General features: G+C 34.0%; 3 protein-coding genes across 5 annotated transcripts; all 3 read left to right on the forward strand.

Moving 5' to 3' along the window:
* Positions 1 to 497: 497 nt before the first annotated feature.
* LOC145590084 (glycerol-3-phosphate acyltransferase 9-like) lies at positions 498 to 11,424 on the forward strand. 3 transcript variants are annotated; one of them, XM_081646825.1, is made up of 14 exons: positions 498 to 655; positions 1,225 to 1,403; positions 1,507 to 1,564; positions 1,951 to 2,069; positions 2,839 to 2,938; positions 4,169 to 4,264; positions 4,352 to 4,448; positions 5,147 to 5,234; positions 5,307 to 5,403; positions 5,524 to 5,609; positions 6,129 to 6,248; positions 6,339 to 6,437; positions 7,235 to 7,316; positions 11,365 to 11,424. In XM_081646825.1, exons 2-13 carry the CDS (start codon positions 1,276 to 1,278, stop codon positions 7,281 to 7,283), a joined length of 1,137 nt encoding a protein of 378 aa, XP_081502951.1. In that variant the 5' UTR covers positions 498 to 655; positions 1,225 to 1,275; the 3' UTR covers positions 7,284 to 7,316; positions 11,365 to 11,424. The 3 variants fall into 3 exon arrangements, with proteins under 3 accessions (XP_081502951.1, XP_081502950.1, XP_081502949.1); XM_081646824.1 differs by lacking the exon at positions 11,365 to 11,424 and adding an exon at positions 9,127 to 9,430; XM_081646823.1 differs by lacking the exon at positions 11,365 to 11,424 and having other exon boundaries at positions 7,235 to 7,597.
* Positions 10,817 to 14,677, forward strand: LOC145590085 (lysM domain-containing GPI-anchored protein 2-like). Its single transcript, XM_081646826.1, has 4 exons — positions 10,817 to 11,569; positions 13,557 to 13,677; positions 13,800 to 13,987; positions 14,345 to 14,677. Exons 1-4 carry the CDS (start codon positions 10,915 to 10,917, stop codon positions 14,446 to 14,448), a joined length of 1,068 nt encoding a protein of 355 aa, XP_081502952.1. The 5' UTR covers positions 10,817 to 10,914; the 3' UTR covers positions 14,449 to 14,677.
* Positions 14,678 to 16,162: 1,485 nt separating this feature from the next.
* LOC145588404 (protein DETOXIFICATION 45, chloroplastic-like) lies at positions 16,163 to 22,440 on the forward strand. The gene is made up of 15 exons (XM_081645046.1): positions 16,163 to 16,346; positions 17,251 to 17,660; positions 18,375 to 18,517; positions 18,652 to 18,780; positions 18,875 to 19,014; positions 19,210 to 19,345; positions 19,539 to 19,635; positions 19,733 to 19,833; positions 20,336 to 20,499; positions 20,893 to 20,964; positions 21,087 to 21,203; positions 21,296 to 21,391; positions 21,461 to 21,582; positions 21,874 to 21,931; positions 22,144 to 22,440. Exons 2-15 carry the CDS (start codon positions 17,293 to 17,295, stop codon positions 22,153 to 22,155), a joined length of 1,755 nt encoding a protein of 584 aa, XP_081501172.1. The 5' UTR covers positions 16,163 to 16,346; positions 17,251 to 17,292; the 3' UTR covers positions 22,156 to 22,440.
* The last annotated feature ends 524 nt before the right edge of the window (positions 22,441 to 22,964 follow it).

Below are 22,964 nucleotides of genomic sequence, written 5' to 3' on the forward strand. Positions count from 1 at the left end.
ATACACGAAGTGAAAAATAAAAACAAACGAAATAGGGATGTGATATGGTAAAATGAGATTAAATAAAGGAAATGGAGTTTAGTTGATAGTCAAAGTGATCTTGCAATTTTTTGAAGAAAAAAAAATACTTACATTAATTTATTTGAAAAGATACGAATTATAATATTTAGAATAAAATTTTAGTTAAATGTGTATATATAGAATATATAAGAAAACCAATAATAACAAATCATATTATATAATTATTCTCTAAAACGTTTTTGGCAAGAGAAGATGGAGGATGGTTTTAGAGGGAAAATGACAGCACCAAGAAATGACACGTGTCATTCTTGGTGTCTGTTTTAGTATTATGTTATTGATTGATACTCCATAATCCATACTATTAAAAAAAAAAAACTAATATGCCGTACTTTTTAAAACAGGTTTAATCTATACCCTTAAAAGTTCTGCGTTGCCTATAATTGGATGATCAAGAACAGCCCCATTTTTTTATTACTTTATTAGACGGATCTATTCCTTTAATAACTGTGACGGGTCATAGGGATCCATAGAATTGGTCTCTCTGAGATTAGTCAGATATCCATTGAAGCGCACTCAACGTTCTCCATTGAAGCGCAGTTGGCGTGAATCTAGTTCTTGTATCCCCCATTCCGAGGTAAGTTGTTTGTATTTGTTATCATGATATCAAATATCCCTAAAATTATGAGATCGATAATTGAATCAAATATCCCTAAAATTTGGTTGCTAATGTATTGCACAACACTTTAATGTTAGGATTTAACTATGAAATCAGAGCTCTTTTCCCTCCTGCCCTGCCTCAGGGACGGGCCTGTGTATTTTTTCAAGAAGATATAGTATCAATGTATTTTTTCATGAAATTGATGATTTTATATTTCCAATTCCAGTGTCTATATTATGATATGCTTTTAAATTTGATTAATAATGGCAATTTAGTTTAATTTATCTTTGACAGATTTTGCACATTGAAAAATTCCTTTATTCTAAGGTTTGAATGTTACATTCTGTTTAATTTATTGAAAAATTTAATTCTTATTAGATATGGTTCTATACTTCCATTTGTATGTACTTCGTACAATTATGTTCTTCTAATTCTACTTTGCCGAATTGGTGGCCTCTTAATCTTTGTTACTGTCTTCCCATGTCTGTATTAGTGTTTGCTTAATCGATAAGCTAAATAATGTTGTTTCCCTCTCTTTCAATCAGCCAAAGAAAAGGGAACATCAAATAACTTATAGGAGAAAAGTGTGGAAAGAAATGAGTGAGAGTAAGAGTGAAGATGGGAAGCTATATCCATCTGTAAGCACTGAATTGGATTCGGACCGACCCAACATTGAAGATTATCTCTCTGAATCCCTCCCTGAGCCTCATGGCAAGCTTCGTTTGTACTTATCTCTCTCTGTCCTCTTTATATTTCCTTCTGATTAATTTTTTTTCAAAAATGGATATATGTATTAATTTGTTTGGGCTGAATTGACTCAATTTTAGGAGGGACTTGATTGATCTTTCTCCCGCACTTACTGAGGCTGCTGGCGCCATTGTTGATGTGAGTGATTTAATTTTTGATTGAACATATAGTATGATTTTATGAACAAACATATTTGAACCCTTTTTATATCTTTTACAATGGTTACTTGCTTTGTCTCCTTCGGTATAACTTTGCTTTTTTTGCTATTTTTTTTTCTTTTTTTCTTGTGATTTTCTTTCTAGTAAAACTTTGACTGTGTTGCTGTGATTTAGTAAATCTTGTTTGTTGCAGGAAGGCTGTTTCTATTATAACATTATTGATAACATATTACACATAAGTTAGATTCTTTGGGCTAAAAATCAAAATGAGAAGCAAACCTTTGACTTTCAATGTCATACTTCTAAGTATCATATGCTTGGGTTATGGCTTCTTTTGACTATCATTTTTGTTTTATATGTACTCAGGACTCTTTTACGCGTTGCTTCAAGTCAAATCCTCCAGAGCCCTGGAACTGGAATATCTATCTTTTTCCGCTGTGGTGTTGTGGAGTTGTTATGAGATACTTGATTATTTTCCCAATAAGGTTAGCTTTCAAATCAATTAATTGGAACCACTTTCTTAAAAGGTGTGTCAATAAATTTTTCAAGTAAGTTTAGAGGGTACTGGTGTTTGTGATCCGACTCCCACTAAAGAGGTGGTTATGCAAGTCTTGAGGAATTTTTTCCATTAAAGGTTAGATTAAAATATTTGTCTAGATGAACATGTAGAATATGCATTAAAGGTGGGTAGATCATGAGCATGTAAAACAATGTGTTCCTAAATTTGTCTAGATAAACATGTTAATTATGCTTTGAGTGTCAGTTTGTGTAGTTTGCCATACTGAAGTGAGATATATGAAAATTTGAGTGGAAAGTGACACAATTTGATGGTGAATTTGGTGTTGGTGACTTGTGATTCATGAGATTATTGTAAAGATAAACGGAAGTCTTGCTGTGACACTTCGAATTTTGGACATTCTTTTGGTGCAAAGAAATTATCTTTCTATCAATCATCCATTGTACCGTTTTTATTTATTTATTTTTAATTCTAAATATGTCAAGAGGAAGTGAATTTCCCCTATATTCAAGATTCATATTCTTTGGCCCTGCATCAATTTTTAGAAAGGAAAGTCCAGTATTTTATGATCATCCAAACTGTAGTTAGATGCTGTATTGCTTTGAGACTCTTTGCACTCTAAGTTTGTTGCTGATAGGTTAATGAGAGTTATGTAGTTGTAATAGAGCTATTAAGCCTTGTGACTACTCTACATTGTGCTACTCTCCAGCTGATTCTTGTTTAATGTATTTCCGCAGGGTTCTAGTCTTGACACTTGGATGGATAATATTCCTTTCTCTCTACATGCCTGTTCATTTCTTATTGAAAGGGCATGATAAGCTGAGGAAGAAATTAGAGGTACATTTATTTATTAATTTTTTTTTTTTTTGGGGGGGGGGGGGGGGGGGGGGCGGGGGGGTGAAGTTTAAGCACTAATACATGTTTATTCCAAAAGTATGTGACTATATCTTGGGACTTAATACATATTCTTTTGTACTTTGAAACTTAGTTGCCCTAGAAAAAGAACTAATGTTGCATACTTGCATGTCATGATAGCAGTGCTGCTTATATTGCATATTTCAAACAACAGCAACAGTCATTTTAGGTGCATGTAATGGCATGATGTTAATTGGTACTTGAGAGTTGGGGACATACTACCTGATATAGAACCTAAGATTAACATATGCTAACAGAATTTGAAATTGGTATAACATGGCTGTACCAAATAGTAAACTAGTGCTCTATTTACACAACTGGAAGTTTGTAATGATACCCCACGTACAGATTTTATACTTGCAAAATAGTGAACCACAGAACCATAACTTTATACTTATGTGTATGATTTTTTCCGCTCAAATATATTGATTTTTTTTTTGGAATTGGTTTGTTTATAATATGCGTTTGCTTGAATGATTGAAAGAGAAAGGGTAGTCTTGGAGATTGCTTAGTTGTCAGCCCCATGGTTTTGAGTCACGGATACTGTTGCAATCACAGTAATGGCCGCTGAACCACTTTCGCGGGCAATGTGGATAGTTTGTGGTCTGATACTGCATTTGCAATAAGCTCAAAAATCCTTAAAATGCTTTGCAATGTGGCCGAGTTAATACCATGGTCAAGTCATTGTCTTTGTTATGTTTTCCTTAAATTTAGGATTTGTTAGTTGTTATGTTGCTTTGATATAATTAGTATTATATGTAGATTGCTTCGTGTAATAGTTGGAATATCTAGAAATAGCTTGTATTCAGCATATTACAATGTAGAGATAAGAAATTTTTTTCTCTGAAGCCTGAGCTAAACTTGAGTAGCAATGGCCACTTCTCTTTTTCAACAATCTTCTACTCTAAAATCCTCTAATTTTTACTTGGAAGTAAAAAAGTAATGTTGTTGAAGTTGAGAGGAGAGAAAAAAAGGTTTGTGTATAAAGTTAAAAAGAGGGCACTGTAGTCGTTTCAATTATTAGTGTTTGGGGAAGTGAAAATGTTTGTGGCTGTAAATGAAACGTGTTTACAAGGTTCTCTATTATTTTTGAATTGGTAGTTCTGAAAATACCTGCTGTGATAATTTTTGTTTCATTTGATTTCCTATCAGAGATCTCTTGTGGAGCTTATTTGCAGTTTCTTTGTTGCATCATGGACTGGGGTTATTAAGTATCATGGGCCACGGCCGAGTGTGAGATCCAAGCAGGTAATAAATTCTGTGCAGTTTTGTTTTCATCAATGTTTTTCCCATATTATATACTCAAAAGTGATCTTTTTCTTTTGTTTCAAACAGATTTTTGTGGCCAATCACACATCCATGATTGATTTCATTGTTTTAGAACAAATGACTGCATTTGCTGTCATTATGCAAAAACATCCTGGCTGGGTTGGTAAGGATTTCAAAGCAATGGATATGCTAACAATTCTCTTTGCGTGTTCCACCTTTTAGAATTTGATTTTTTGGTATGCTCTCACAGATTCTGCTTTTCTATATATTATTAGAAACTTGATGCTCAAAAGGATACTCCCTCCGTTTTTAAATACTTGCTCCACTTTCCTTTTTCGGCCGTTTTTAAATACTTGCTCCATTTCCTTATTTAGAAAGCTTTTATAATATTAAATTAATTTCTCTCACCTAGTGGACCCACCATGGTCATATTTTATTATTTTCATGTTCTCTCTCCAATTCTCTCCACTATTTTTGCTTTTTACAATTTTTTATTCTTCCACCTACCCTACTACCTCCATATTTTATTACTTTCTCCAATTTCTCCTAAAACTCCGCCCATGGAGAAATGGAGCAAGTATTTAAAAATGGAGGGAGTACATGTTAATGAATGATGTATGATTAGAAACTAACAGGTAATTTTGTTGATATGTTTCAACTTGAGAGTTTCAGAACTGGAGCATTTTTGTTTACAGCTTAAGATTTAATAATATCATAATATATGGCAAAGCTGCAATCAGATATTGAATAAGCTTGAGTCTAACACAGATGCATAAAAAAATAGTGTTTTTTCATTTTATTGTCCTATTTAAAAAGGGTAAACCTATGTAGTGACTTTTTACTGTTGTCCTTTTCGTGCAGGATTGCTGCAGAGTACTATTTTAGAAAGTCTTGGATGTATTTGGTTCAATCGTGCAGAAGTAAACGACCGTGCTGTTGTACAAAGAAAGTGCGTGTTTGGAAACATTCAAGTTTTTATATCTTACCTAGGCTTTTCTAAATTTCAAGTTTACATTTGCAGGTTGAGGGACCATGTGCATGGGGCTGACAATAACCCGCTTCTGATATTTCCTGAAGGAACTTGTGTTAATAACGAGTATACAGTTATGTTCAAGAAGGTAAAGAGTACTTTAATATAAGTTTTGGATGTCTCTGTTAACTTTTGGATGAAATTTGTTGGCAGCAACTTGTTCTTTAATGCTTAACTATTTTTTTTTTTTTTTTTTTTCTTCATTTAGGGTGCATTTGAGCTTGACTGCCCTGTCTGTCCTGTAGCTATCAAGTACAACAAGATTTTTGTTGATGCCTTCTGGAATAGTAAGAAGTAAGAGCTGCTGTGAGCTCTTTCTTGATTCTGGATGATAAGGATATTTTCTATTGCTGCATTGATTGTGTCTTTCATTCTCTCCTTTTTATTTAAATTATCTGTCTTTTTAGATTCTTCAGGCATCATTTAAGTATCTATGCCACCTTAGAAATTAGAATTGTTCTTATTCTAAACCAGCTAGTCGCGAAGTTTATAGGTGGTTGGTTGGTTGCTTCTTTGCGAGTGTTTCTTGTGATTGCAACCTATGACTCCATTAGAAACATCCATAATTTCTAGTGTCCAACCTGTTCCCATGACCTTGGTGGGGTTAGAGGCCAGGAAAAAGGATCAGATTAAAGAAGAAAGAAAAGAAAATTGCCAGATACTTGATCTCAATGCTGAGCCCTAATTCCCTAAATGTCCATTTGTCTGCTAATAGACATAGTTTAGATAAAATAAATCTGATTTTAGTGTGCAAGTAAATGCCAGTTAATGTCTGGTTATCTTAGGGGATTGCTGAACTATATATATATGCAGGCAATCATTTACAACACATCTGCTTCAGCTAATGACATCTTGGGCTGTTGTTTGTGATGTTTGGTATCTAGAGCCCCAAACAATAAAATCAGGAGAGACTCCCATTGAATTTGCCGAGAGGTGAATGAATATTTCTATCTCCTTCCTTCATTTTGTATAAGCATGAGATGTTGGATTCATTTTTTGTGTAATGTATTTCTCTTTTTGCAGGGTTAGAGACTTGATCTCTCATAGAGCAGGCTTGAAAAAGGTTCCTTGGGACGGTTACCTGAAGTATCTACGCCCCAGCCCTAGGTTCACAGAGAGCAAGTAAGTCCTTCTCCCCTCTCGTTTCAGTAAGGCCAATTATAGTAAAGCAAAGATTTTTTAAACTATTTGCCCTCCCCATACACAGGGATGCAACTACTTTAACATTGCTTCCTCTTGGCCACCCTCTCCTTTATGTTCCTGTCTTTCTTATTTTAAGGGCACAATGGTCTTTTTATTTATTTTATTATTAATTTTTTTTGTGTGGTGTTGTGGGTGGAGGGGAAAAAGAAGGGGGGGGGGGGGGGTGCTGTAATCTATAAACTTACAAAGAGGCTTGCTTAGTTAAAAAATGGCTTGTGTCCATATTGGACTAGTGCAACCTCTCTTTGGTACTTAAGTAGTGCTTTGTTGGTACTAGGTTAAGTGCATATATACTTCTTAATCGGTACCATTTTATAGGGGTTGCAAGCCATTATGGGCAAAGACATCCTCATTTATCAAGGGGGCAGTAAAAGAAAAAAAATAAAGAGAATGAAGGTGGATGGAAGTGGTGGCAGATGGGATGAGGTAGTGCCTGTTATAAGGACGGAGAATTGAGGGTAATCTTGGGGGTTGTAAAGGCATCATCTCTACGATGCTGCCTGACCCTTCTACCGTCGCCTATCATCAATGCCACACCCCCCCCCCCCCCCCCCCCCAAAAAAAAAAAAAAAAAAAAAAAAAAAAAATCTTCCCATTACTAAGTTTCTCTTGGGTTTTGGTGGGTGGATAGCTGCTTTATTCATAACAAACTTAACATATATCTCTCTCTAATTCCCAAGTACAAAATATTGATCTTGAATGTTTCGTATGCACAGGCAAAAAAGCTTTGCTGAATCAATATTGCGACGTTTTCATGAGAAGTGAAAGCTCTTATTCAAGCTCTAGCTCCGCCTTTCGGTTAGCTCCTCCTTTCAACAACTTGTTACTGTATTTAGCCATCAACTGATTTGTTCCTCTTGATCCTTATTATAGAACATAAAGTTTATTTAGATGTGATGTTGCATGTAGCTGTCTTTTCTTTGATACATTTGGTAGGAAGTTTTTGATTTGACAGAAATGTTTGATTATAATTTCTAATTAAACTTATAAACTTTGACTCGCAAATGCTGGTACTTGTTTACAACACTAAGAAGAAATAAAAACCAAATCAATGCTTGTGCCGTGTTTTCATTATTTAATTTTGATACTTTTTTTTTTATTTGTCTTGGTTTATACTTTTGGTGTTGTCTATAAATAATTCTTTGTTAATATATAGTTGTTATTTAAATGCAGTTGATATATATATATATATATAAGTGCTACACTTTTTGGGTAATAAATGATAACAAGTGTAGTTTGCAGATAAATTTGTTTAGTTATGCTCAGCATTAGATATGCAAAATTTTGTAATTCACTGATTCGATCCAAACCAAAATTGACTTGATCCAAACATGAATGAATTGGTCTCAAAATGACAACGTACTAAGTCATGACCTGACCAAGCAGCTTGACTTGAAATAACACACTGGACATCTTTAATGAATGAGTGTTGATGTGAAGTCGCAGTAGCTTAGCTCGGACAATCCTATCATAATGAACTCTGAATTAGTTCCTTCCCAATGATTATGTGCTATATACTAAGATTTCTGTGGCTACTAGGTAGGGCACAAACCCATCTGCAAGAAGCCAGAAAAAATATTATCTATGGGTGCCAGTAAATATGGCATGTTTTTGGGGTTTTTCTTAGGAATAAGTGAGGGCTTTATGATTCTTCTCTTTTCAAATCTGTGATTCCTTATTAGCAAACGAATCTCCAAGCAAAGCACGCAATAACATGCACTGCTGAAACATTTGGAAATTGTTTTTTCTGGGCTCTTGATCTGTGGTACTTAGATAGGTGAGATGTTTCCAGTTTATTTCTCTTAATTTGTGCTGTTGTCATCTGTTGATTATAAGCTCGAGGTATTGGACTGCCAGATTGTCAGAGAGTGCAACTTGCCATTTAGTATATGATTAAGTATTTACCCATAGTAAATTCTTGAAAATCTAATTTGAGGATAGTTTAAGATTTATGGAGTAATTTTCAAGGTGGAAAATCCTGTAAAACTGTAGGTCATTGATAGTCAAGGTTGTGGTGATCCCTTTCCTCTGTATCTGTCATATTTCCTGACTTGTTAATTTGTTATCTATACTCCATATTCACATATTCAATATCAAATTTTGTACACTTGACAGTTGACACTAATGTACGGTGGAGATGTTAAGAGTTAACAGTACCAATTTGTACCTGATTAATTTCGTTTTACAAGACAAATCTTCAGTTTTTATAGGTTTTTAAAAGGAAAGGAAATATTCTCCCTGCAGTATTGCCTATATGGGCTATATTATTTTGCACAAATAGCTCAATAGTTAATATGAGTTGCTAAATAAGTACATATATTAAACCAGCAAAACCAACTGATCGTTAACTTATCTGTAGTTTTTTCATTTGAATTCTGACTAGTCAACTTGTGAAACTCCTTACATTAATTAAGAAGTCGTAAAAACCTAAATATGGACCATCCTTGGATACTCTCTATTTAGTTTTGTGCCAGAAGATTAATTTAAAAATCTTTCTGGTAATTTAGCCTGGTTCATCTATCTGGTAACCTTTTACTTTAATCTACCTTGTACTCGTAGTTTTTTACTCTAATCTTTCTGGTAATTTAGGCTGATTCAATCTTTACAGGTCCTATCTATCGTTAATTCTGACAGGTTTGATCTATGGTTAACTCTAAAGTTCTAAATCTCCGGTAAATGCTGTGTACTAAGATCAAAAGCTTGTCTTTTGGATAAGTAACTAATTGATACGAAGTATTAAAAGTGTACCTATGCTTTATTATAAGTGTGAACAACCTAAGCATTTGACTTTCGGAAACCTGAATGAAGGAGAGTGTATTCAAGTGGCATACGCTATGCCGAAAACTCTGGGTTTGACTTCTATTTGGTCAACGCCAGGACGCCATTATTGTCCAAATTATGAAATTTCTAATTCCTAAGGGTGTCACATCATTATCATATAGATACTATAATCTTAATTTAATTCTAGCTTAATAGAGAAAATATTATATAAATGCGTACTTATCAATAATATACTTGTAAACAATATTATTAATCTCTTGTGACTGTGCTGAAGCAATTCGCCTTGACTAAATTAATTTAATAATAAGTTAAATGTAGTGAAATTATTAGAAGTTTTGCTGTAAGTCCTTACTAGTATGAAGTTATAGGATTATCATTTATGTAAGATTATTAAACGGCGACTAAACTAAATCTATGATGAAATGATTAGTATGCCCTTCATAAGATAGAATAATTTTCATGTGAAAGTGCCAACTTTTCCACTTACGCTACTTGGTTCCAACACGCCGTTGTAAGTATGAAAGAATATGGAAGAATTGTACAACAACGGAATTTGACCCAACTTGTTCTCAAAAAGAAGTTTGACTCTTCTGTCAACCTTCCAATTTTTGTGCCCTCGTGACTGTCTTTGTACTCCATGGAAGGAATGAATCATTTTTGTGCAATTGTTAAAGCAAAATATGTAAATATTATCCTTGTTTTTTTTATATAAGGAAAATGTTATATGCAACTTCTATAAGAAACTAAGATAACGAATGATTGTGAATAACTTAATATTAATTACACCGATTTATGTGTAACTGTGTAAGCTTTCTTCTAAAATGATTGTGAATAACTATGGCCATCAAGGCATCAATAACTGGGAGCTAAATTAAGATATATAGAGTGTTATATGGAGTAGCTTAAAATAGATTACTCCGTAGTTCAAAACAATAGTTGTATACTTACATTATTTAAGCTATATTTACAATATTTATTTATTTTTTCAGTATAATTATTGGAGTGTCAGCACGTCTTGTGTGTGGTTGGGTATACATATGGCCGCTTATAAAAAAAATAAACTAATTCGCATAACACTAAGCGAGTAACTCCTGTAACATTGACAAAATAACCCCTTATAATATAACACTAACGAAGTAATTCTATAGTGAACTGGCCAGACAGTGTGACCAACCCCATACCATACGTGTGGCCAGCCTATGTGTAAGACTTTGTGTTGAACATATGTTTGGCTTTGAATGTATCCCAAGTCCCAACTAAACCAATGATAAATATGAAAATTCAAATATTAGGTTAGTGTATATGTCGACATGTGATAACTTTGATAAGGGATGCTATTATTAGAACAAGGTGTAATTTACTCTAATACCCACCAAAACAAGGAGCCCTCCCAACACTATTTTATCACTATCATAGACTTAAACAACATGATTAGTCAAAGTCCACTCTTTTCTTTCGCCCTTCAACCAACTAGACAAACAAACCCAAAATTCACATTAAATTCATCCCACCTTTTAATCAAAGTTCCAACTTGAAACCTCCTATCTTTCATTCTTTCTTCCTCTTTAAAACAAAAAACACAAAACCAACACTCCCACCTACAATAACAACAACAATGACTATCCTCCTCATCCCACTCTCCTTCCTCCTCCTCCTACTCTCACCACCAATCATCTCTGCGCAAGCACCACCACCCGTGTTCCAGTGCACGACAAAGTTGACTTGTCGTGCACTAGCCGGCTACATCTCCCCAAACACAACCACCCTCGGTCACATCCAATCACTCTTCCAAGTCAAAACACTCCGTTCTATCCTCGGAGTCAACAACCTCCCTTCAGACACCCCTCCAAGTCACACAGTGACTGCGAACTCAACCATCAAAATCCCTTTCCCTTGCCATTGTCGCAACGGGACAGGGATCTCTAACCGTGTTCCTAATTACACTGTTGTCAAAGATGACGGTCTTTTTCATATTGCTAGTCAAGTGTTTTCTGGACTCGTTGATTACCCTCAAATTGTGGCTGCTAATGGGATTAAGGATGCTAATCTCATTCTTGTTGGTCAGAAGTTGTGGATCCCACTTCCTTGTAGCTGTGATGACGTGGAGGGTCAGGAGGTGGTTCATTATGCACACGTGGTGGCTCCTGATAGTAGTGTCAGTCAAATTGCGGCCGAGTTTGGGATGACTTCGGAAAGTTTGATGAAAGTGAACAGTATTTCTGATCCTAAGAGTCTCATTGCTGGCCAAGTCCTTGATGTCCCTATTAAAGGTGTTTTCTCTCTTCTCTCTCTCAATTTTATTAAGTTCGTCTGTCAAAAATGTAATTTGACAGTTTGAATTAATAACGTGATAATTAAATTCAAAACAGACTATTCAATTGATATTTTAGTTTCATTTTAATTTTCAAATCAACCAATAATTAATATCATGAAACGAGCAAAATTTATGTTATGGTCTGGTTTGGCTTCCTTTATGTACACTTGGGTATATATAAAAGTTCTCAATCATATAAACCCTACTTACATTATGTTTATTTAATACTATACTCTTTGATAAATGTGTGAAAAATAATACAATCAGGTGTATAATAGAACGCGGAGATATATTTAATATATAAAGTGTATTGACACATAACACAAGAAAAACAGGAAATAGAAAAAAATAAATAAAACATTGGTAATTTTGTATTTTAAGTTGGTGTTTAAGTACTGTTTAATCTAAAACATAGCAAAGGGATAGATTCGAATACGAGAAGAAGTGACAAAGTAAAGAAATAGTTCCGAAATTGGATTTTGTAGTCAGAAAAAGGCTGCTATGTCCACCCACGGCTTGCATTTTGCATGTGCACGTGCTTTGCTATTGAGTTCTGCCTAATTTCAAATTAATTCTACCATAAAACAACAAAATTGGGCCGTAATAAACAATTATACTTACATTTGAATTATATTTATTTAATTACTCTAAGGTTTAACAACGGCATTATATACAAAGTAATAAAAAAAAACTGCTATGGTTTAAAAAAAAAATAAAAAACTACTAAAATTGTCTGTTACATAGGTGGATATATAATGTTTGAAGATTTCAATTTATCTATAATAAGTTTTTTTTTGACACAAATCTATAATAAGTTAAACAACATTAATTAAAGAATAAGGAGTAACCTAATTAAAAAATTACTACTTGTAGTAGTTTTTGTCTGTTACTACATACATAGGTGGATGTGTAATGTTTGAAAATTTCAATTATCTATATATAGGTGGGTGTATAATGAGATTATGTTTGAATTTTTACTGACGGGCTATAGTATAATGTTCAGAAAATTAGTGGGCAAGTTGGGGTATAGGCCCACTATTATTCAACCCACTTACCTTTAGCTTTACATGGGCAATGGGCCCACAGTTTACTTACACATTCTCTTGTTCCCATGGTTTCACACTTGTGTGCTGCGGCTGATGCCTCTTTCAAACTCATGAAGTTCAGGCTTTCTTATAAGTAATTGATTGCGCCATGTAAGATATAAGAGAGGCTTTGTTGTTGTTTTCGCCTTTTAGGGGGATAGAATTGTACTCCGTAACATGAAAATAAGATTGAGAGGCCGAGAGTGTAGTATATTTTCACAAGAAAAATATTGTTTGGAAAAATATAAAAAGAACGAGTACAGAACATAAATCAAATAGAGTGGATTATAGGGAATATTATTGCAGCATTTATAGTGCCATATTGTTGAAACTACCAAAATGAAAACTGTTTTTCTGGGTCATCTCTAGCTGACTAGATTATGATAAGATGTACTCGTACAGTCGTACCCCAATGCCTAGCACTCGAGTTTATGCATGTGCATATATGACTGTGAGAGTAGATGGGATCATGTGAACTTTCATTAATAATAATTCATGATAATACAATTTGATCAAATTTGATAGAGCTAAAGCACTAAGCAAGCGAGAACTTGTTATTCTAAGTGACCGGAGTATTAATAACTTATGTACTTAAGTTCACACTCTAAGTTTCTAATTGAATAAAGCAATGAATTGTTCTGAATAGAGAATGGTGTGTTAAAGTTACACTCTCCGTAATTCTGGAGTCATTTTCACAACCCTTCACTGCAAGTCTACACAATCCTCCAAAATCTCAATACTCAAATTATATACCAACATTTTGATCAAAGAGGTCTTCATATGTTGAATTCATTTCGCTTCATTTTTCACTCAGCTCCATGGTTAATTTATTTTTTTTAACAAAAATATCTGATGCAGCTTGTAGCTCAAGTATAAACAACAGCTCCTCTGATTCTTCGTTGCTAGTCGCCAATGGCACTTATGTTTTTACTGCCAACAACTGTGTAAGGTGCAGCTGTGACAAGACAAATAACTATACGTAAGTTCATTCTTTGTATCATATTGGTTCAATTTAATCAACTATTTGCCCTGCTTGCATAAACTTCAACTAATCTAGCTGTGTACTTACATTTTCTATGATGCTTGCATGGCTTGTTTTAGGCTGAATTGTCAACCATCAGGACTTAAAGCAGTGAATTGGCCTACATGTCCTGCTATGAAGTGTCCTGATTCGAATTTGTTACTTAGTAACTCGACTACTTCGAGCTGCAGCCGTACAACTTGTGCCTATGCTGGTTACAACAAACAAACCGTTCTCACTACCCTTGCTGTTGAAAACACTTGTCCTGGTAATCTTCAAATTTCTGTACTGTCTAATAGACATTTGATCGTACAATATGCGCTCTTGATGGAAATAACCAATTTCTTTGATTATTGAATTATGGGGCGTATATAAACTGAATTAATCAACTCAACCTGCTGTACTTCAGCACAAGAGGGTTGAGTTTTTTTTTTTTTTTTTTTTTTTTTTTTTTTTTTTTTTTTTGGTAGCATTACATTTTAAGTCATAGGAAGATTTTCTTAGGAATACCATGCATAATGCAATAATGCAAGTATTGTATAGCTTAATGTATATTTGCAGTGATTTTGTATTTGATAAAGTTGCTGATGTTTAGCTCTGTTTTTGCCTCAATGTTGTAATGCAGCCCCGGGATCAAGTGATGACAGCAACGGATCTCGTTTGAGAGGTTGGAGTTTGGCTATTGTTTTGCTCAGTCTTCAGATGATCATGCTCCAGACATTTCTGTGATTCGTTTATACTTGGGAGTTTTTTGTGTGGCTTAGTACATTAGAAGTTAGATTTTGTTTTTGTTTACTTGGTAAATTTTTTTTCTTCCTTTTTGTTTTTGGTTTGTTTGAGGGTAATGGGGTGTTGGTTGAAGAAATTGGATGTAATTTGTAAGTGTTGTAGTTGATGAATCGTCTCGCATTTATATCTAAATCAATAATAATGCTTTGGAATCCTATTGTTTTCTTAATTACGATTATTTAATTTAACTTTGACGGTAGTCAACTTCTGCTGTGACTGTTGGTGTAAAATTACTCTATAACACTGCTTGTTTTATCAAGTATACAATTTTAATTTGAAAATTCATCCAAAGTATCAAATTTAGAAACTCAAACAGATGTGTCTCGTCAAAGCCTCGTTCCAATCAGCTCCTTCATTTGGTCTTGTACAACACACATATTTGAATTAAATTGAACAACAACTTTTAATTGATCACTGAGTTGTGAAACAGAAATTAAATTGCAAGTCAAATGTGGCACAAAAAGAACTCCATTGATGGTGATTTTATCTGATAGACGAACCGATCCTTCCAAAGTAGCGAGTACACTCTCGCCATTCGGTAACCCAACCGAACATTGTGGATATCAAATAACCATGATTTGGTGCCGGTGACATGATGAGTGGCTCCGGTGTCTATAATCCAACAAGTATCAACAAATTGACGATATAGATAATTTTCAGGAATTTTTGCATTACTCATAATTATAGGTGAAGGGGACGGAGATGATGTCTCACCGCCGGCCATAATTGTTTATGTTGATGAAAAAAACATTAACATGCTCTTGATACCATGATAAATTAGAGAAGAATTAGAATAGAATCGCTATTCTAGGAAGTTAATTAAAATACAATAGATAATATTTGCCAAAATATAATCTTCCCAAAAATATATCATAGATATCTCATTAATAACTCATACCATACATTTAGAGCTTAGACATCAATAAAATTAGGCTTAAGGCATATGAATTTGGAATGGGCAAAACAGGTATCTTGTGTTTGATAAGTTGCTAATTTCAATTCAAACTCATTCCTCAAATGAATGGGCAAAACACGTATCTTGTGTTTGATAAGTTGCTAATTTCAATTAAAACTCATTCCTCAAATTACAAGATGTATGATACGAAGTTTAGAAACTAAAGGGTGTAGTTAGAGCTAATGCCTTGTTCTGTTCACCTTATTTTCACTTATTTCAAGAAAAATAAATTCAGATAAGGGTTAATAGTTCAGATAAGATAAATTCAGGAAAAATAAGTTCTGTGATAAAGATTAATCAAGGCTAGCCAAGTTCAATTTATAACTAAAATAAGTTCTAATAAGAGCTAATGAGTTCAGATAATTTCAGATAAAATCTAGAAAAGTTTAGATAAGTAAGAATTAGGTCAATAGAATGCACCCTAAATTGTCAAGTTTTCAAGCTTGACATACAGTACCATCCTATTGAGTACTTTGATTTCCGATTCCAAACCTATAATGCTATATCGAATAGAGGTGTCAAAACTTAAAACCTGACCCAATTTAAAAACAACTAATTTAAATTTTGTTTGACATGTACACAATAATTTTACACGACTCAAATCTGAAATTAAACTCGACCGAATCCGACTTCACCAGACATCCAAATTAACATTTCTAATACGCCCATACCCCGTGGCCCGTGCCATTTTGAGAACAAGGACATCAAAATACCGACCCACAAGCAGCCCATCGAAAAGAACTCCTACCGCCTACGTGTTGCTGGAACACAAATCAAGTGAAAAAAAAAAAAAAATTCAATCTTTAAGCGAAACTTCGACAAAATAACCGCTTCCCCTGCAATTTTTTCTTCACTCTCATCCACCCTAAAAATTCCAACCCAGGTATTTTTCTCTCTTTTTTTGTTTATTTTATGCTCGGGGAATTTTGCTCGTAACATTTGCGTTGATGGGTATTATTATATCTCTTTTATCAATATTATTGTTATGAGAATTTTCCATTCTAGGTGCAGGAATTTGAAAGCAATTTAATTTCTTGTAAAGATTAGAACGTAATTTGTTGCTTTTGTTTAATTTAGTTCGTATGCATTATTTTTCCTGTTCAATTTTGTCTTTCATAATTTTCGTTGTAATTTGTTGATGTTTAATGTTTACTTAATTTTTATAACTGATTAAAACTGTTTTTCACTAATTAATTATGATTAAGGCTGAATTATAATTTTTATTATGATAGTAATACTGATTAACCCTTAATTTTGACTAATTGCGGAGTTTTATTTGTTCAATTCATCTTGCTTTTTCTTATATTAGGGTATATTTATGTCTTTTTTCTTAATTTGGATTGTTTCATTTATTCCTTAATTTTGCTATCATCATTATTCAATTTAAATATGTTTGTGGGTGGGGGTTTCTTGTAAATGTGGGTTTTTGTTTGTGTGTTGTTTTTGCAAGTGGCAATAAAGCAAAATCATGTCCTTAGGTGGTCCATACATGGGGTGTAGCTATACATTAATGCCACAGCTAGTGTTAGTAATGTACTAATGTAGATGCTAATGAGTTTCGAATTTGGACTTGAATTTGAAATCATGCCCGTGTCGTTTAACACTATAATTACATTGTAGTTAGCTGTATGCATCAAGTGGGCATTGCTTGATATGAGTAGTGATCTTCCTTCTTCAGTGATTTGTGAAAAGATGTATCAAGGGTTTTTTCGAAACACATAATGGTGTAGGTGCACAAATTTCTGGACATTATATTGATTTTGATTTTTATTTAATGAATTGTGTAGAATTTTATGGGTTGAGAAGATATATTATAAACAGCTTCAAGGATGACAGCTGCACAACTTTGTGGTGGTAAAATCTCAACAGCATTTTCTAGCACTAGGAGAAGATGGAGCAAGGCAGCCGGGTCAAGTTCTATGGGCCGATCATCTGGATTTCGTTCTTCAGTTTCATTGGCTAATCGAAAGTGTCCTGAAGATGTGTCTGGACTCTGCTATATGGCTGCTGACAGAAGAAAGCTGTCTCAGGAAACTATTATTCGTCGTAGAAAGCCTTTTCAGAATGTGACATATAGTCTGTTGGGTTCAGATTGCAGTGTTGAGCCTTGTGATGTGGAGGAGGAGCCTCATGATTTAGTGGAGAGTGCTGCAGAAGAGATTACATTGGAAAATTATGATGGTGTTAATGGTTTAAGGTTTGAAATATTATTAAGCTTCGATTTTTTGATTGATTTACGTCAGTGTATGTGTTTATATATAACGACATGGCTTTTTATTCTATGTAGACCTATGTAAAAAAAAAAACCCAATTTCATTTTATAAACTTCTGTTTCTTTTTATCTATGCTATCTCACTGTTCTGTTATAGATATTTTGTTTATTAAAACCTTGTAAGGCTTGTCATGTTGAAATATCTTTGGTTCTTTTATGGCTCTCAAAACCCTTGCTTTAGCAATATTTTCTGTTCAGCAATGTAAGTTCTATATGGCTGTCAATAGTCAAAACCCTTGCTTTAATCTTCATGATTCCATTACATGTTTTTATTACCATTATTAGCTGCTGAAACATTTCATGTTTTCGAATAATTCTTCTGTTTTAAGTTTTTTGGTGTATAAACCCCCTGGGATAGTTCCTTTCGTCTCAAGAGTATTATAAGTGCAATTAGTTCTTTCTTTCTCGTATTTTTTGTTAATACCACATTACCACTATTTGAGCCCTGCATCTAATAAATTTGTGTGTTATAAAACCACTTCTTTACGATTATGATTATTTAGAAACTGTTGTTGAATTCAATCTTCCTGATTCCAGTGCATTTTTTTAGGAAATAAATAAAATAAAATCATACAAAGTATGTAGTATATTTCTTTTTATATGTTAGTTTGACTGCTGGGTTATTTAATGACTTTGCAGTGAGCCTTTAATTCAGCCCTCTAAACAATTGCCTCCTCCGAATGTGAAACGAGAGCTTATAATGCTTTCTTTGCCGGCATTAGCTAGCCAGGCCATTGATCCTATGGCGCAGCTGATGGAGACAGCTTATATTGGCAGTTTAGGTTAAAATCCAGTTTCTCATGTTGAATTATCTATGTTCTTTTTGCGAGTTTAATAATTTTCAACTTTATATTACGGAGTAAAACTTAATACTCTTGGTGAATTGTGGTCTAAATTAGTATCATTATGTGTGCAGGTCCTGTAGAACTTGCATCTGCTGGTGTTTCTATGTCGATCTTTAACATCATTTCAAAGCTATTCAACATACCACTTCTAAGTGTTGCAACTTCTTTTGTAGCTGAAGATATAGCAAAGTCTTCTTTAGGTATAGTATTCTGGATAGTCATTCTGATCATTATAATAGCTATTGAATTATTTTGTAATGCTTGATTATGATGTATTATGTTTGCACCTACTAGTTGGTCATGAAGAATTCGAAAGAAAGCAGTTATCATCAGTTTCTACAGCATTATTCCTTGCTTTAAGCATTGGCATCATTGAGGCTCTAGCTTTACTTTTTGGAAGTGGATCATTCCTTAGTTTAATGGGTGTCTCACCAGTAAGTTTTTGATACTTGTGGTTTGGTTGAGATCTTATTTTGCTTCCAAAATGAATTTAAATGTTAAAACTTACAAATACAACGTATGAGCCCTTTGTTATCTGTGCTGGCCATTATCTGATATATCCTTGGCACTAAACTGCAGAAGTATTGCTTACTGGCATAATTTATTGTTCTGTTGCAATCTCCCTGCAGGTTTCCCCCATGCGACTACAAGCAGAAAGATTTTTGTCACTTAGAGCTCTTGGTGCCCCCGCGGTTGTACTTTCTTTGGCTCTTCAGGGTATCCTAAGGGGCTTTAAGGACACAAAAACCCCTGTATACTGTTTAGGCATGTTTTCAAACTTCTGTATTGCTTATGTATTCTTATTGTTTTATCCCCTGGTTGCTTATTTTTTTATTTTTCATTGGTGTCATTCTTATTTCCTAATTTTATTCTTTTTACTCTTTAAAATATTTTTTTTTCCTACTTTCCTTTTTTGACTTCTTATGTGTGTGTTGAATTTTTGGTGATCCTTATGCAGGTTTCGCTAATCTTGCAGCCGTTTTTCTGTTCCCACTTTTTATAAATTATTTTCAGATGGGTGTCACTGGAGCAGCCACTGCCACTGTTGTGTCTCAGTATGTATATTATTCCTGAAGTCTGTTAGTCCCTTTTTTTTTTAAAAATAAAAATAAAAATAAAAATTGGTGATCATGCTGTTTTTTTGTGCTCCAGATACATTGGTAGCTTCTTGATGATTTGGTATCTTAGCAAGAGAGTAGTATTGTTACCTCCAAAATTTGGAGACCTGAAGTTTGGGGTCTATTTAAAGTCTGGTGAGTGTCAGAAAAATTTCATATTTTATTACTCCCTCCGTCCCCTATTGATAGTCCCTTATGCGCATTTTTCATGGGAATTAATAAACACAAATAAGAATAGTAAAAGTACATTGAAAAAGTAAATTGACATTGAGTATGCAAAAAAGTAATAAAAGTACATGAAAAAACAAAATTTACATGGGAAAGTTAAATTTGCACAAATATTGTTGCAAATTGGAGGGAATTGTGGTAAAAAATTAATATTAATGGTTGTTGGAAAAAGCAAATGGGGTAAACATTTTGGGACTAAAATTTGCTCATAAGGGACTATCATTTGGGGACGGAGGGAGTACTGTTTATGATTCGTTGTCTAGTTCTTAATTTGTAATAACCTTTTATTCAATAAACACCATTACAAACTTCTCAAATTAGTCTGCTTAGTTGGCCATGCTACTTTTAAAGTTTTAAGTGTTGCATGGTTGGAGTATTGTCTGCTCCCTTACATTATCTTTTTTTACAGGTGGATTTCTTATTGGAAGAACTCTGGCTGTTTTGATAACTATGACGATTGGGACCTCAATGGCTGCTCGTCAAGGTCCTCTTGCAATGGCTGCTCATCAAATCTGTATGCAAGTGTGGCTGGCTGTCTCTCTTTTAACTGATGCATTAGCGGCATCTGGTCAGGTATGGGCTTTCAGAGCTTCATCCATCTAGGAGGTTCCATGTCCAGGCTATATGCTCATCAATCATCCACTTTGACTTAGAGAAAAGAAAAAGATGTTCTACCTCCATCCTAAAGTTTTTATCTATGATGACTCACAAATATTGAAGAATGTGACTACCGTGTGGGGTGTTTAGCCAAATATGGAAATCTGCATCGATGAATATGCACTTATGCAGTAAATAGTGATATGTAATAAGAATGGGACATTAAAATAGAAAGGAATGTCGCCTTTTGGATGGTTGGAGTGATTCAAATGGATTTTAAAACAATTAATATCTGATCTTTAAACAGTTTGTTAACTATTAGCATTTATGCTGTAAGATCGAGTTCACTCTCATCACTTTTCATTTCAGGCCCTGGTTGCTACTTCCTTGTCAAGCGGTGACTACGATACTGTGAAAGAGCTAACTAATTTTATTTTGAAGGTAGAATTTCATCTTTTACTTCTTTAATATTGCATGTTTGACATCTAATTCTCATGTCTGTATATTTGTCATGTGGATGTTAACATTAATGGTGCTTCCGTGCTTGTTCTAACTCCTTCCAGATTGGGATAGTTACTGGTGGTGCTTTAGCTGTGATTTTGGGATCTTCTTTTGGTTCTTTAGCGAATTTGTTCACAAAGGATCCTGCAGTATTACAGATTGTAAAATCTGGCACTTGGGTAAGCGCCAATTTTTCATATTACTCGAGTTTATTTGCCTAAATAATAGGTAGCAGCAATGTAGCCTCTCATAATCGGCCAATTTTCAACAGTTTGTCAGTGCAAGCCAGCCACTCAACTCTTTAGCTTTTATCTTTGATGGTCTGCATTATGGAGTGTCAGACTTCTCATATGCTGCTTATTCCATGGTAAGGTGATAGGACTTTTTGGTTTAGAAGCATGTTGTCTCTTAGTCTACTTACATTTCTGAATTTTAGATGTTGGTAGGGGCGATTTCGTCGTCTGTCCTTCTCTATGCTCCCTCAGTGATGAAACTTCCTGGTGTCTGGCTTGGATTGACCCTCTTCATGGGCTTGCGCATGGCTGCAGGATACTTACGGTACGTTTATTATGGATTACTTATTACTTTTTCATGATCTGAAGTCATCTCTGATGACCTTAAGTTTGAGAGCTTTGGTTACCATAATCTGCAAAAATGATTGATTAACAATATTAGTTTGTTAAGCTTGTATATAGACACAAATACAATATTTTATCCATTCTTGCTTCAGTTTTAGCAAGCTCATCTTTCATGGTAGATGCCTGGTCTCAATCTCTATGTTTGTTACTCTACTATATGTTGATGTTATTTCTATGTTTTGATAATATTGTTTTTGCTACAAATCCCCAGAATACTCTCAAGGAATGGTCCATGGTGGTTCTTGCACAGAAACTCGCAGCAAATTCCGGTACGTGGTTGATCACTGCCCTTATATTATCTTTTGATCTTATAGTCTTAATTTTGCTCACTCGGGCCCATGTTGGTAGGTGTGTTTCTGCTTTTTTGACAAACAATATTAGGTTTGTTGTGTATTGCTGTAATTTTGACAGCAACTCTTATTACTTCCTGTTAATCCGTATTAGATACCCATTTACCTAATTGTTGCCTGCATTATTTCAGGGCATTAATTAACTTGACTGAAATAGTCGGCAACAATGACCTGAGTGATACAAACATTCGACTCTTCAAAATTTTCCGTAGGTAATTACTGTACAGTCCTTTCCGTAAATTGGTTTTAGTACATGGATAGATAAAAGCCATTACAAATTAGAAAATTTACAGACAATCATAGCAGGGCAAAGTTTTGATAATGTGCTACACTGTAATAACAAACTTGAATTTTTGTTACATTCCGAAAGGATTAGTTAGTTTCATGTTCTCTGTAAATTGTTGCTCCAGACATCTACAAATGTCTAATCTATGCGTTTTTTTTTCCCTATGCCTGTTATCCTTTGTTTTCGGTAAGCTTGATAGCGAGCATAATGGCATTTGTAAGTCATTCAGTTGTTATGCATCAAGTTCTTTTCTTGCAAAATGCCTATTTTTAAGTTTCAGTGCTACATTTTGCTTAAAAATTTGGGTCAATTATGGGCCATTGTTGTGCTTTATTTATTTATTTATTGTTTTTTATAACTCAAGTTATGGAATGATGATACTTGTATAAATTATCTTTGGATTAGCATTATATGTTGTGATTTAAATTAGCCTATGTTTTCCCACTTAATATTGATAAAAAAAGTTCCACTTAACTAACAGACAAAGGAGGAAGACATTTGCGTATCTTGATATCTATTCTAATCCATGCACATATCCTAGTCCACTAATTGTCATTTACTTCGTATTTTAAATTTTGTCAGTTGGTAATATAATTTATCTTATTTTTTTTATTTTTTATTTTTTTTTAAAAAACTTGGTTCAGCCTGACTGTACACCATTGTTTT

This window comes from Chenopodium album, chromosome 17 (assembly GCF_948465745.1).
Source record: "Chenopodium album chromosome 17, dcCheAlbu1.1, whole genome shotgun sequence".
NCBI lineage: Eukaryota > Viridiplantae > Streptophyta > Magnoliopsida > Caryophyllales > Amaranthaceae > Chenopodium > Chenopodium album.